Source organism: Rhinolophus ferrumequinum, chromosome 23, assembly GCF_004115265.2.
Source record: "Rhinolophus ferrumequinum isolate MPI-CBG mRhiFer1 chromosome 23, mRhiFer1_v1.p, whole genome shotgun sequence".
NCBI classification, from domain to species: Eukaryota; Metazoa; Chordata; class Mammalia; order Chiroptera; family Rhinolophidae; genus Rhinolophus; species Rhinolophus ferrumequinum.
This window is the reverse complement of record NC_046306.1, coordinates 36266450-36281877: the sequence shown is the minus strand read 5'-3', so window position 1 is coordinate 36281877 and position 15428 is coordinate 36266450. Positions and strand designations below refer to the sequence as shown.

The 15428-nt window shown below is 38.4% G+C and overlaps 1 protein-coding gene across 2 annotated transcripts in view; it reads right to left on the bottom strand.

Moving 5' to 3' along the window:
- The window catches only part of MACROD2 (mono-ADP ribosylhydrolase 2), a 2095255-nt gene that overhangs the window by 156922 nt on the left and 1922905 nt on the right, over nucleotides 1-15428 (bottom strand). For both annotated transcript variants that reach the window (XR_004421812.1, XM_033094758.1), the window contains exon 11: nucleotides 14173-14256. Coding sequence is in view for 1 of the 2 variants with exons in the window: in XM_033094758.1 (XP_032950649.1) it covers nucleotides 14173-14256 (84 nt within the window). In the remaining variant the exon portion in view is untranslated. The remainder of the gene's footprint in view (nucleotides 1-14172; nucleotides 14257-15428) is intronic.

Sequence of the window (15428 nt, the reverse complement as noted above, 5' to 3'; positions counted from 1 at the left end):
TCTGTAACTTGGGCCCTTTGCTCCCTTTCTGTGTGCCATAACCCTTTAGTTTCATTTATTTGTTTAGCCATTCTCAGATTTCTTTTCTCCTTCAGATTTCCTATTCTGTGGAAAACTCCTGGGGACTATGGTAAAAATTTGAAGGCCTAGTCCCATCTTCCTTCAATGAGCCTGGGCCTCTGTTTTTTCTAAACTATCCAGGTGATTCTGAAATCAAAAATCAAAAGTTTGAGAACCCAAAGAAATTCAGGTTTAAAAACTCAAAGTTTGATAACCACTGGCCAATGGTCTGGCATCCAACTGTGAGCTTCTGCAAGTTTTTCACTTCTCTATGCCTCAGTTTTCTCATCTGTAAAGTGAGGACATAAGAGCACATGCTCAACCGTATTGTTGTAATGATTAGATGAGTTAATGAATGTGAAATCCTTAGAACAATGTCTGGCACAGACTAAGTATACAACAAATGTTAGCTAAATGGCCCCTTAGGTGTCTGGGACTGTTAATATTGCTATCTAACGTGCCTAGTCAATACAGGCAGGGAAGTTACTCTGGGTGCAGGACCAAATGCTCAGGAAACAAAATGCATACACCTGTGATTCTCAACCTTCACTGCACATCAGTTTCATCCAAGGTACTTTAAAAAATACTGTTGCCTGGGTTCTACTGTCAGAGATTGGACTTCATTAGTCTGGGGCTAGGACACAGAAATAGGCATTTTTGGTCCCCAGATGATTCTAATGTGCAGCCAGGGCTGCTCAGGCAGCTGATCAACCATTAACCTGAAACAGATTTTTGTTTGTTTGTTGTATCATGATCACCAATCACTTCTACTTTTTGAAGCAGTAGTTACTAACAAGCCACTATCTGTAACCACATTGGACTCTACCCTGGAAAGTTTAAGTAAAACTGGGCAATTAATTCTCTTGACCGCAGTTGTAATGGAAGGTCTACTGGAAGCTCACTCTGGCAATTGGAGGAAGTACATAAGAAGGCGTGATCTTGCTGGCTGTGTTCCTCACATTTAACCATCAAAATAATCTAGTCATTTTATTTTACATAATGTTTCTCAAATTGGTATCCGCACACCTGGCTCCCAGATCTGGTTTCTAAATCCTCTTCTCCACTATAAGGAATCAACACTTCCTGAAGAAATGGCTGATGTCAGAGCTGGGCCAGGGAAAGTATAAAATGAACTTGAGCATCTGGTTAAACAGAAAGCAAGGAAGTGCTCAAAATATGGTAAGGGGATGTCAAAAGGACACAGAAACCACCTTGCAGAAATCCTTGGTAGTTATTAATTATAAGCCATTGAGTAGAATAGAATCTCATGTGTTCACAGTTATATAAATAATAAATAAGTGAATACGTTGCATGTGATATTTACATAGTTTAACGTACCTCCCACAAGGTACACATTAAGTACAAATGGTGAAAAGAGTAGCTGTATAGTTGAGGAGATTTTCACACACCACTTTAATGGAATAATCAAAGTGGACATTATCAGTAATGGGCGAAATTGAAATGATGGGCACCTCATAGCATGCCATGAGAAGAATGCAGTATCACTTCTGGGACACTTATGTAAAGATACATAACTTGAATTCAGTCATGAAACATCATCAGACAAACCCAAATTGAAAATATTTTACAATATAACTGATCTGTAATCTTCAAAAGTGTCAAGGTTAATAAAGTGAAATGAAGGCTGAGGAACTCCTTCAAACTGGAGGGGAATAGAGACACGACAACAAAATGAAACAAGTGAGTTTGAACTGGATCTTTTTATTACAAAGGGTATTATTGGGAAAACTGGTGAAATAAATGGGGTCTGAACACTGGTGAAATAGATGGTAGTAATGTATCAATGTTCATTTTCTGATTTTGATCTTCGTGTGTGTGTGTTCATGTAGGAGGACAGGCCATGTTTATAGGAAATGTACAGTGAAATATTTGGGGCTAAGGGAAACCAGATCTGCAACTTATTCTAAAATTGTTCCGGAAGGAAACAGTCCTTTTTACTATACTTGTAAATTTGCTATGGATTTGAGATTGTTTAAACATTTTAAAACTACATTTGAAAACTGTTGCTCCAAAGACGCATTGCATTTAGTTAAAATGCAGCTTTCTGACTTTGTTGAAGGCTGGGACTGGGGGAGAGAATTCACATTTTTAGCATTCATCATAAGCTGCAGCTTTAGACTGAGGGAATACGTAAGAAGTTCTCCAGAGAGTAGCAGTTTGCAACCATTTACCCAGCACTCACCAAAACTGTCCCATTTCTGCCCACATTCTAGCACCAGCCTCCTCATCCCTGCACTCCTTTCCTCCCAATCCCATATCTACTTTCTTTCTGCCAGCAGCAAAGATTGTTAGCGAACAGTGAAATTCTCAGGGCAGAGAATTGAGAAAAGATTCCAGGGGATGTGCTAGCATTTTTGTCCAGGGAGAATAGAGTAGACTGGTTTTCTGTGTATCATTCCTCAAGCACGGCGATCCCTGGAGTACAGTCATTTCCTAAGACTGCCTCTGATGGCTCCAGAGTGACAGGAGTTATGCGAAAACAGGCATGCTTGAGCAAGGCATTAGGAGAGCGTGGCACGCATCCAGGTAATTCTAGTGTAGGTGGACCGTTTTAAGGCTCTCTCTAGTATAATCAGACAGCACAACTTTGTTACACTAGAAAATCAAAATTTTGAAATATAATGGCGAAATCCTAATGTGAAAATCCAATACTGTTCAAATAGCAATACTTCTCCGTAAAGACAAAGCAAAACAAAACCTTTCTCTGCTGAAAAATTAGTATCTACTATTACATAAGCTGTCAAATGTCTTATCAACATTGTGCCAACATTGGGAAAAAAAAAAATACCCTAATGTTTTAGCTCCATAAACCCAGAGATTGAGTTTTCAACAAAACAAAGACAAACACATGTGAGTGATGCATTCTTTATCCTCAGTTTTGGAAATGAAATGGTTAAACACATATAGCCTGAATTACTCACAGACATATACAAGATTTAAAGAAAGATACTTTATAATTATTATTAAAAGACCCACTGTACGTGCCCTGATAAACCGCTCTTTTCCTTGGTTATTTTTAGGAGTTGTTAATAATTTAGGATTACTTTTCATGTGAGTCCTCCAGACAATTTCGGAGGACTTTTAGAAGAAGTTTCTCCATCTGTGAAATGAGAGGGTTGCCTTAGATACTCTCACAGGCTTATATTGCTATTAAAACCCACGATTCAGAGCTTTTGAATTAAAGATGGAAATATTTGTTGGGCATGAAGGAAGGAGTCTAGCACGGAGTCACCAGACTTCAAGAGATCACGGGGGCTGGATCATGAATGTCTCAGGGCCAAGGTCTAAACTGATGGCCAGTAACCAGAGTCCACCTTCTCCCTAATGTCGCTGACCTAACTTGGTATCATCCGTGAAGTTTTAGAGGCAGGAAGTAGAGGCTGAAGAGTGATTGAAGGTGGAGTTTGTGTAAATATTGAAGGCACACTAATTCCTTGGGAAGTTTGACTTGAGGAAAAAGAGAATTGAAATCAGGAAAGGCAGACTGGGAGGAAGTCCATTTGGGATAGAAATTAATGTGGTTGTGGGGAGGGCAGATTGTGCTGAGTGATCCTACGGGAGAGTAAAGAAGAAAAAAAAGCTAGAGAGATACGAGAGATTTAGTCAATGCATTTTAAATCTTATCTCTGTTTGCAAAATAGTGTTGTTCATATTAAAAGAACTTGCAAGCATTAACAAACAAGGTGGGTGAAGTTTTGGTGGGAGGGAGCTCTTCCTGTTGCAAATTCAATACACTTTGACTGACTGATTCTTCTGTCCAGACACTGTGCCAGGTGGTTTTCATATACCATCTTGGTTAAATCTCCCCACAGTCCCACAAGATAGGTTGTGTGTGTGTGTGTGTGTGTGTGTGTGTGTGTGTGTGTGTGCCTCTAATACAAGGAAACTGAGTTTTAAATTATAAAAACTGCCCAAGTAGGAAGCATCATTTGGATAATCAAGAGCTCTGCACACACTCATGCTGAACCATTTCTCTGCGGGTTCATATACAAGGTCTGACAATTAAGTTCGCGAAAATGTTGCAACGATGTTGCTAAAATTTTGATATCAGAGGGATTATTCATTATGAATTTGTACCAACTTGACAAACCAAGTTTACTATTTGTAAGTGCTGAAAAGCCTGTGTGAAAAAGTTAGTCGTAAACGACCTGAACTTTCCTCCAACAATTCATGGCTCTTGCATCATGACAATGCACCAGCTCACATGGCACTGTCTGTGAGGGAGTTTTTAGCCAGTAAACAAATAATTGTATTGGAACACCCTCCCTACTTATCTGATCTGGCCCCAGTGACTTCTTTCTTTATCTGAAGATAAAGAAAATATTGAAAGGAAGACATTTTGATGACATTCAGGACATCAAGGGTAATATGACAACAGCTCTGATGGCCATTCCAGAAAAAGAGTTCCAAAATTGCTTTGAGGGGTTGACTAGGCACTGGCATCAGTGCATAGCTTCCCAACGGGAGTACTTGGAAGGTGACCGATGTGATATTCATCCATGAGATATGTAGCAGTTTTTCTAGGATGAGTTCATGAACTTCATTGTCAGAGTGCGTATGTTATCGCCTAAACCAGGACACTACCATGAGTGAAAGAAACATTGCTAATAATATGCCAAGGACAATAAGCATAAACAGGAATTATTGTGGGTCAAACAGGACCTATGGTTACTCTATCCAAGTAGTTTCAGCCCTTTTCACTATGAAAAATGTCTCTATACTTATATTCTCTAATCCCCATTTAAAATCCTAGAGCTGACTCTGAAACAGGATTTCATGGTCATAAACATACTTCTGTTTAATAGGTAAATGTGGAGAGCATGACCAAAAATGAAATAGACTCTTGGGTTCTTCTGCTAAATTGCAGCAGGGGATGGCTCAGAATGGCCCTGAATCAAGCAGAACACAGAGTACAAATAAAGCAAGAAGGTGACATAGGCTTTTACGGTATTCTAATTTTTACTGTTCGTATTTATACATTGCTTAAATTTTTGCTATTTCAAGATCTGGAGGATAAAACAAAGATTTTCTTCATGAGAAAGATGCTTTTCCTTATCCCCACATTTTTTTTTTCTCAAAGTTGGTCAATCACTAAGCTGAGCTCATTTGAATGATGGCAAAGTCAAAATTATGACTGCCTGATTTTACCCTTCACTGCACTTGTCACAAAAATTAAATTAAAGATCATACTTATGAATATACTGCATGAGCTGCTGCATGGCATTCTGAAGGATAGAATGTCCCTTCTGTTCAGCCACTCACAAAACAGCATGTCACGTGGTACTTTAATATGCAGAGAAAATAAAAGGGCAGACAGAAAATTCTGACTCTCAGGAAATACAAAGTGCATTTCACTAATAGTTCATGTACTCAGAAAAAATTATTTTAATAAAAACAACAATAATAATAATACCTCTAACAGCAACGTTAGATCCTTCAAACTTGTATAGTGCTTTCTAGTTTCCAAAATGCTTCCACATATAATTTCATCTGACAAAAGAGATCATTAATATTTTAAAGTACAGTATAGGGATGCTTGATTTAGCATTGCAAGGGCTCAGTTTCCTGAAGAGTGAGTATCACAGGTAGGCTTGTTGAATATTCTATACAGAGGCAATCGTAGAGCAAGAGTCAAAATACTAGTGCTTTCTATAAAAATATGATGGAAATACAACATTCATTACTGAAAGCCACTGAAGTCTTTGGCGATGAATGTACAGAGAAAATTACTGTTCTAAACTGGCTACTGAATTTTAGAAGCATAACTTCCCTTTAGTTTTCTTTAATGAAACATGTTTTTGTTTTATAAATATGAATAATTCTTGCCACATATGTTTTTCAATTACACACACATTTTGGAAATTGAATATTAAAATCTCCAAACTCTGCCTCTGCCCCTTCTCCAGTCCTCCAAGATAATTCCTGAAATCATTTTGTATACATCATTCCATACTATGTATTATAAATGTAGGTATGCATATACATACATATAAAGGAACATATTCATGCATATTTGTATGTATGTACTGTCTACCAATCACCTATGTGTCCTATCTTTATCTCTGTCTCTACCTCTATCTCTATCTCTCTGATTCTTGAATACATGACTGAGCTGATGCTTTTGCAAGGGAACTTCTTAGAAACAGAAAATGATGAAGGAGATTGAGTTAAGATTTGTAAGCAAACACTGAAATTATTGTTTGCTTTGAGACATTTGCCAATTCCAGATCATCTAGACTCCAGATTAGTAGTTCTCAAACTTGAGCATGCATCTGATTACTGGGCCTCACCTCAGAGTTTCTGATGCAGTAGGTATGGGGTGGGGCCCTAGAATTGGTATTTATAACAAGTTCCCAGGTTATACTGGTGATGCAAATATAGGAATACTTTTTGAGAAGTGTTACCTAGAGCTTGAGTTTGAATGAGCCACATATGTGAAGCACAGAGGGGCCAGTGATTTAGTCCTAAATATAGTGGGAAATTTTCCTGTCTCAGTTTTAGCACTGGTTAGATAGGGAAAAAGGAAGAAAAAAGGCTTTGTTGAGATTTCTTGATCTTATACACACACTAATACGAGTTTAAGGACAATAGCAAACAAAACAAAACAAAAAAATGAAAATTTGAACCAACTTTGTAGTTTAAGGTATTCCTAAAATGGTCGTATCTCCAGGTATCTTAGAAGACAAAATGTAAATAAATGAGCTCTTAACCCAACTTCAAAAAATTTTCACAAAAGAGAGACAACCAAGATGGCTCAGTAGATAAACGCTGTGTTTACCTTCTCTCACAACCACATCAAAATTACAACCAATCTACAAAACAACCATTATTGAAAATTGCATAAGATCAAGCTGAACTTGAAGCCTTTAAATTAAGGATGTGCCAAAGACGCCACCTCCAGACTGGTAGGAAGGTCAGAGACATGGGATGGGTTGGGCCCACACCCGTGTGTGACCATTAAATTTCGGGAGGGCTATTTCGGCTGTGCGCCCCCCCCATCCTTTAGAGGAGCAAGATATCCCAGCCTCACTCTGGCCCAGTGTTCCAGTGCCGGTAGAGAAGTCCCCATAAGGTTTGGTTGTAAAAAACAGCAGAAATTGTGACTGAGTGAGAATGGGTGTGGCTGCACTCACAGGCGTTCTTCTTAAAGGGACTGCATGCGGACTTACCCACCAACAGAATCACTTGCTCTGAGTTCCAGCTCTAGGGCAGCAGCTGGAAAGGCTGCAGGGAAAAATGGTGCGGAATTGAATAGTCTGGCTTGGGACAGGGATTTGAGAGGTGGCTTTCTCCTGGATGGGGAGCTGGTGGAGGCCATTGTTTCTTCGTTGAGCCCTAACCCTTCCTGGCATGCAAACACAGTCGGCTGCCATTTCTGTGTCTCTGTGTTGGTTCACCCTGGTGATTCCTGACGTGGCCCATTCAACTTTTGGACACACCCAGGCTGCTTGTAGTGTTTGTTTTTTGAGCAGACTGCCTGCCTTGGCTCATGCTGCAGACTTTCCTAGGGTCTCTCAAAGGTTCGCAGAACCCAGACAAGCAGCATCTAGCTTGAGCATGTCCTGTACCTCTGGTTGAGAAGGCCTAAGCCAGCACTAGCGGCAGCCGGACTTCATTTGGGGCTTGGCCTCTCAAGGCACTTCCAAGCACAGCACAGGTGGCAGCCATCTGCAGATTTCTTTCTGGCTCCCGCTGGGTGGCCCTGGGTGGGACATAAGCTGGGGCTGAAGTAGACCTACATTGGATCCCTCCAAGGTGGTCCTGGGACTGGCACCCTCAGTGGCCAGCTTCAAAATGAGCTAGAGCATCACCTAGCTACCTCCAAGTATAACACACCCAATGGGCAGATTGGGCAGATGCCAGAGTCCTGCTAAGGCAGATCCTGCTCCATAGGGTCAGCCCCTGCACAACAACTGTTCTACTGTAGTCAAGGTCAGTCCTCACAACAAGTGAGCCCAAAGGTCAGTCCCTCCCACTAACGTGCAATTATCAACCAAGGCTCAACTACAAGAAGAGGGCACACACAACCCACAGAAGGGACACACCTGGAGCACATGGCTCAGGTGACCAGAAAGACTATATCATTAAACCCCACAGCACATCTAGTACATAAGGCCACTCTACTAAGACTGGAAGACATAGCAGCCCTACCTAATACATAGAAACAAACACAGGGAGGCAGCCAAAATAGGGAGACAAAGAAACATGTCCAAAAAAAGAAAAAAGAAAAAACACATCAAAGCTCCAGAAAAAGAACTAAGTGAAATGGAGATAAGCAATCTATCAGATGCAGAGTTCCAAACACTGGTTATAAGGATGCTCAGTGATCCCAGAGAGAACTTCAACAGAGAGATAGGAGGCATAAAAATGGAGATGAAAACCATAAAAAAAGAACAAGTCAGAAATAAAGGATGCAATAACAGAAATGAAGAATTAGTACAGGGAATCAACAGTAGATTAGATGAAGCAGAGGATCCAACCAGTGATGTAGAAGATAAGGTAGAAGAAAACACCCAACCAGAACAGGAAAGAGAAAAAAAGAATCCAAAAAATTGAGGAGAGTTTAAGGGGCGTCTGGGACAACATTAAGCATACCAACATGCATTATAGGGGTACCAGAAGGAGAAGAGAAAGAGCAAGGAATTGAAAACCTATTTTGAGAAATAATAACAAAAACTTCCCTAACCTAGTGATGGAAATAGACATACAAGCCCAGAAAGCAGAGAGTCCCAAACAAGACAAACCCAGAGGCCAACACCAAGACACATCATAATTAAAATGCCAAAGGTTAAATACAAAGAGAGAATCTTAAAATCAGCAAGAGAAAAGCGATTAGTTTCCTACAAGGGAACCCCCACAAGACTGTCAGCTGATTTCTCAACAGAAACTTTGCAAGCAAGAAGTGAGTGGCAAGAAATATTCCAAGTGATGAAAAGCAACAACATGCAACCCAAGATTGCTCTACCCAGCAAGGCTGTGATTTAGAATTGAAGGACAGATAAGGAGCTTGCCAGAGAAGAAAAAGCTGAAGGAGTTCATTGCCACCAAACCAGTATTACAAGGAATCTTAGAGGGACTTCTTTAAGATAAGAGGGGGGTTAAAGATGGGTGAAAAGGGAAGGGATTAAGAAGTACAAATTTGTTGTTATACAGGAGTCATGAGGATGTAGAGTATAGCATAAGAAATATAGTCAACAATATTGTAATAACTAGGTATGGTGCCAGATAGGTAGTAGATCTATCAGGGTGATAGAAGGGAATAGGGTTGGGGGCAGGGTGAGAAAATGAAGGCAATAAAAAATACAAATTGATAATTAATACAATATGGGAAATATAATCAACAATGTTGTAAAGATCATGTAAGGTGCCAGATGGGCACTGAACTTATCAGGGGGATCACATCATAGACTGTAGATGCCTGACCAATGTGCTATACACCTGAAGCTGAAGCAGAATAATATTGAACGTCAACTATAACTAAATATATATGTATATATAGTCAAGGGATGTGAAGTACAACATAGGGAATATAGTTGATGGTATTGTAACGATGTTAGAGGGATGTTAGAGCTCGGGGGTGGGTGGGTTACCACTTTGTGAGGAGTTTAAATATCTCACTATTACATTGCTTTGTACACCTGAAACTAATAAAAAAAATAAATTTTAAAAAATCTTTAAAGAACAAGAAAAATTTTTTTTCTGAAGAAACATGAAAACCAAAAAGACAAGATATACAAGGGAATAACAATGAGTCTGCAGAAACAATAAACTACAGATTTGACTTACATAGATTGGAGATATTGAAATTTCAGATACAGATTATTTTAAAAGATATTTTATGTGTCAAATAAAAAATGGCCATGTAGATTTTAAAAAGAACCAAGTAAAACTTTTAAAAATAAAAACTTTAATAATTAAAATGAGAAACTCAGAGAAGGGTTAAACATCTAGTTAAAGATGAATAGAAAATTAGCAAATTGAATGATAGACTTGAAAAAAATTAACCAAAAGGAGACAGAGACATAAAAAATGTAGGTTAAGAGTCATGAAGGACAAAGAAATAAAGAATAAGAGGCAGTGGAGAAGTATATTTGGTGAGGCAATAATGTGAGAATTTTCCAGAACTAATAAAAAGTGCCCATTCACATATCCAAGAAACAAAGCAAACCCTAAGAAGGATAAAGAGAAATCCACACTCAGGTTCATCATAGTGACACAGAAATACCAAAGACAAAGAATAGATTGTCTACAAAGCCAGAAAGAAAAGATAGATAATCTAAAAAGAAAAAATAATTAAGAGATTACTTCTTTACAACTACAGAATTGCAAAGACTGTAGGAAAAATATCTTTAAAATATTGCAGGAAAACAACCATCAACCTCAAATTGTTACCCAGCAAAACTGCCATTTTTTAAAAAAAAAAAAAAGCAAAAAAAAAAAAGGCAAAATAATAACATTTTTAGACAAACAATATCTGAAAGTCTTTCACGAAAGGAACTTCTAGAAGATTTACTGCTGAAGGCTGGAGGAAACAGTGTGAGACAAGCATGTTTTATTAAAAGTGCTAAGTTTTCTAAAATATTCTTTCAATGATTTTTTGTAAGGGAAAAAAAAAAAGCCTCACTGGAATTATTGGGAGCTGGAATTGATAGAACTAGTATTAACCAGGCTTCTTTCAGAGAATTCTGCCTATGATTTTGCTGGTTCATAGATAGCATTATCATTTATATTAAATGCTAGCCAATTAATAAGGGATCGGAAATTACGAATCCTTTCATTATAGGCTGCTGTGGGTCAAATTAAAGTATACTGTGGTCCATAAAATTCTAATCAAAGTAATGAGAATAAAATTCTATATCCAAAAGTCCACAGTATAAAATTGCAAGTAAATACATTAAACATTTGACTTTGTATTTTGATGTTCAATACTTCAGCAAAATATTTCCAAAGTAATATTGGTTTTAATCAAGCCTGCAATGATGGCAACATTTCCCCCCTTCAATAAAACTAGTTCTAATTTTTAAAGGGGGGAAAGGGAAAAGGATTAGAGAAGCTGTTTTTTTCTCGAAAAAAAAGAAAAAGAGATTCTGATGTACTCAAACTGCACGGACTTGGGCAAGTTAAAGAACCATTTGCAGTCTGTACTTTCAAAAATTCTGCAGAATGAGAAAATTTGACCATATGCTCTCAAAATTCTTTTTCTGGATCTAAATACGGCTATTATGCTTTTATATGCTGGGAAATCTAGATGAGTTTGTGTTTCAACTCCACTCTATGATCCTATTTGAGAATGTATATTATAAGGTAAGCTGAGGTAATCAGTAGTACCTTTGGGGTTGGAAGCAGGGCAGGGACCCAAAGGTACAAGAAAAGTGTGATGAGCCTAAATTATGGGGAGTTAAGCTGAGTAATCTATAAATAAAAATATTAAAAAAAATGGAGAGAAGATTAAGTTGGAAAAAGGATTGATAACTCTAAAATGGGAAGACTACAGAGAAGAGTCATAATCCACATTACCCCTCTACCTAGTGATACGATATCCATTTGCATATCCAGTAGGAAAGAGTGATTCTCTTTGAATCATGAAAGTAACACATATCTAACAGTACAACACATGAATTCAGGGCATGCTTCACTTTTTCATTGATAAATAATGTGTGCCCTATCATAAAATCATCTACCACTGACATGTCAGATTACACTTCCTGTCTCTCTTTTTTTCCCAGCAATTTTTACTCCTTTGTCTTTGAAGTCCTCTTAGGAACAAACTCACAATTCCCATGTTCCTATAGAGTGACTAACGTTTACATTTCACCACGTTGCCGCAGAGAGAATGTCCTTGGTAACAAGTTCATAGTGATTCTATTTTTGTGACTCAGAGCAGATTCTGAGACCATGTATTTGGGTGAAGTGAAGCCATATTATTTAGTCATATTTGGATTATGGAATGATGTGCCTAAACAAGCAAATTATTTAGAAAGTTAAAGAAGTTTTCACACGTTTGAAGGAATAACTAGGAGGAAGTCCCTTTTTAGTTAAAGATGACATAACTGCAGCATTGTATGGCCCACCATGTGATACTTGGAAATGACAAGAGATTCAGGCTATAGAGAACAACTTTTGACATAGGTTGTGCATTTAATGGGAATCACTCAGTGAGACAGAGCCTCTCCAATTGTTGTTTTGCCTCGAATCCATTTTCCAATCATGGACTTAAGAAATTGTCCAGGAAATAACCTAATTACAGCAGAAAGTGGAAGCCTTGACTACTTTATCAATCAGATACTAACAAAGCTTAGCATGTGGGCCAGTTAGAGCTGTTGCTTTCTCCATGGTTCTAAGTGTTCTTTGAATGATTCTGAACTTTCAAGCACATTTCAATGAATTAGGACAGTGTGTACCCTATCAAGGTCCTGTTGAGGATAGTACTTATCATAGCCATTACTAATAGAAAGCCGGACCTGTGCTAGGTACTTTATACATACCGTTTCTATTGTTTATTATTAGTTGGAAATGTTTAACCGGTGCTCCTTACCCAGAGGGCGGAGACCACTTATTGTTGCCTTCCTCATCCCCTTATTTCTGATGAGCCTGGGAGAGGAAACAGCTCCATCTTGAGTCTCTAAAGAGGACATGTCCTGGTCTGTTCTCTATAAAATACGCTCACCAGGGCAGACTCTGTTCAGGCAGCCAACGATACCAAGGACGCCAGTACTTGATACTGAAGGGACAGAGGTTGCCTTTCATATTCAGGAGTGAAACCCAGCATTAGGAAGCCTATCTGTTGGCAGGGCAACCAGATACTGTGGTCTTACCTCATTAGTAATAAAGCTATATATTTTTTGTATTTCAAACTCTCTCAGAGCTTTGCCTTTGCAATTGGTTCTGAACTGGATGAGGATGACAGCAGTGTCATTACTTATTATTCAGAACCCTGACACTCAAACAGATGCTGCACAGTCATAGAGGTGAGCTGCTTAAGCTCTCTCTTCAAGAGATAACCTGCTACTGGCAATGAAGTTAGCTGACAGCTTCCAGTACCCACACTTTTGGGATTCAATGCAGGATAATGTTCATGGCAAGGCCACTTTTTCCCCAAGCTGACGGCAACCAGTGAGCTAGCAGGGGGAAGGGGATCCTAGAGCCCAGCCTTTTCCGCCCAATGCATGGCTCCTCTAATGCCCAACCCTTTCTCTGGACCTCCCTAGACAGTCTGACAGCACTACAGACTGAGGCTCCTCCTAACTAATCTTTCTTCCTTCTCTTCTTTCTCCTACTACTGCTATTTTCTCCTTTTATCCTCCACACTATTTCCCCCTGTAAATTCCCTGCTCTTCTACTCCATCTTGGTATCTTCATTCTGGAAGATCCAAACTGACACCATCAGTATTATTATACTCTCCATTTCACAGTGGATGAAGTGGGGCTCCAAGATAGAAAGTAGGAGGTGCAAATGCATTCCCCTTTGAGAAGTTGATGCATTCCCCTTTGAGAGGTTGGAGGTTTACTAAAAAAAAAAAAAAAGCCTTATCTATGTTCAAAAGAAAAAATTGAATATCTTGTAAGTGGTACTGGTGTTATAAAACAGAGACAGCCATTTCTTTATAAAACTGAGCCCAATTGGATCTGCCATTCAATGCATAAATGAAAAAATACTTTGGCTTCTAGAAAATGGAAGAGAACACTAAGAACAGAAAACATTTCCAGCATCCGTGGCTGAGGTTTTATTCTATATTCAGAATGTGTTCATGAGAAAAACAAATGATAGATCTCAACCTTCATCCTTACATGATTTCAGAACACCTAACTTGTAAGCACTACCCATACCTCCATATTTAGCAGAAACGGAAAATACATCACACTGAGAAGATTTTTAAAATTTGGTTTTTACCTTAACAAATTAAATTCGAATTTGATTTTTCATCCTGACATTCAGGGGAGAGTAAACATATTAGGAAAGGAAAAAAAATTGTCCTGTGATTTTTGAACCCTTAAAAATATCTGAACATGAGACCACACACATAATTCAAAAATTAAAGAGAAATTTCTTTTCCTGGCATAATTTTTAAAGAAAGGAGGAACAGAACTTACCCTCGCTAGAATCTTTTGAACATTCTGGCTTCTTTGCTTTGCTCTTCTTGGGGGGTGGAGAGAGGCCTTTTGGCTCTAAGCCTTCTGGAAGCACAAAGATTTAAAACATTTTTATTTAAATATTTACTAGTGGAGTTCAACATCATGTTAGTTTAAAGATAGTTTTTTTTCCTTAGTAAACCACACATACAATGAAGCCTAATTGCAGATTCATCTGTCAACATTCATCTGTCAAGCCAAAATAGCTGTTGATACTCCAATAAAAATGAACTTAAACTTCAAGCGTAAACATTTTTTTACTGCCATCATTAATGTGAAATACAAATGTGAATTCTCATGTGCTTTTTTTTAAATTAAAAATTCTCCATAAGGCAATATTAAATTATTTTTTCTTCAGGAGAATTTAAAACTTCATGGATTAATTGACAGTTACCATTGTCTAATTTCATCCTCAAAATTTCATTTTCAATCAAAAGGACACCATCCTCTTGATGTCTGCAAACCTGTTCTCTCCATAGTGTTCCACAGGAATTTAACCCCCAAAGTGAGATAAAATCCTTACTATTTGTCTTCATTCACCTTTCCAGTAAAGCAACCATAACTTCTATCATAAGTCCTATCGGTTCTGCTCCAAAATATATCCCATATTCATCTGCTGGCTCATCCTTTGCCATCATCATCTTACTGCAAACCAGCAGCATCTCTTACCTGGGTTACTACAATAACCTTTTGAATTCTAAGTTGTAGCATTTTAATCTCCCTGAAATCTATTCTCCATATAGTAGCCAGAGTTACCTTTTAAACACAAACCAGATCATGTTGCTCACCTATTTTAAAATGAAATAGCTCTTAGGATAAGATCCGAATCCAGTTTCATGGACCACGACAACACATTTTTGGGCTCCACCTACTGCTCTAGCTTCAGCTCCCACTTGCTCTTTGCTTTATTCCCTTGGTGTTCTTCATTCACTATCAGGCTGATTCCGGCCTCAAAATCTTTGCACTTTCTGCTCTTCTCCACACCCTCTGCTCACATTCATATGTCTACCCCTTTCTCACTTTTTAATCTCACATCAAATTCAGCTCCCAAGAAAGGCCTACCCTGACCACCTAATCTGATGGGTCCCCGCAAGGGAAATCTCTCTTGAACACATCGCTTGATGTATCTGAAATTATCTTGTCCTTTTGTTTATTTCTTTATTGTATGTCTCTCTCCTCTACCCCACACCTGAGAATCTAAATTCCATGAGAAAAGG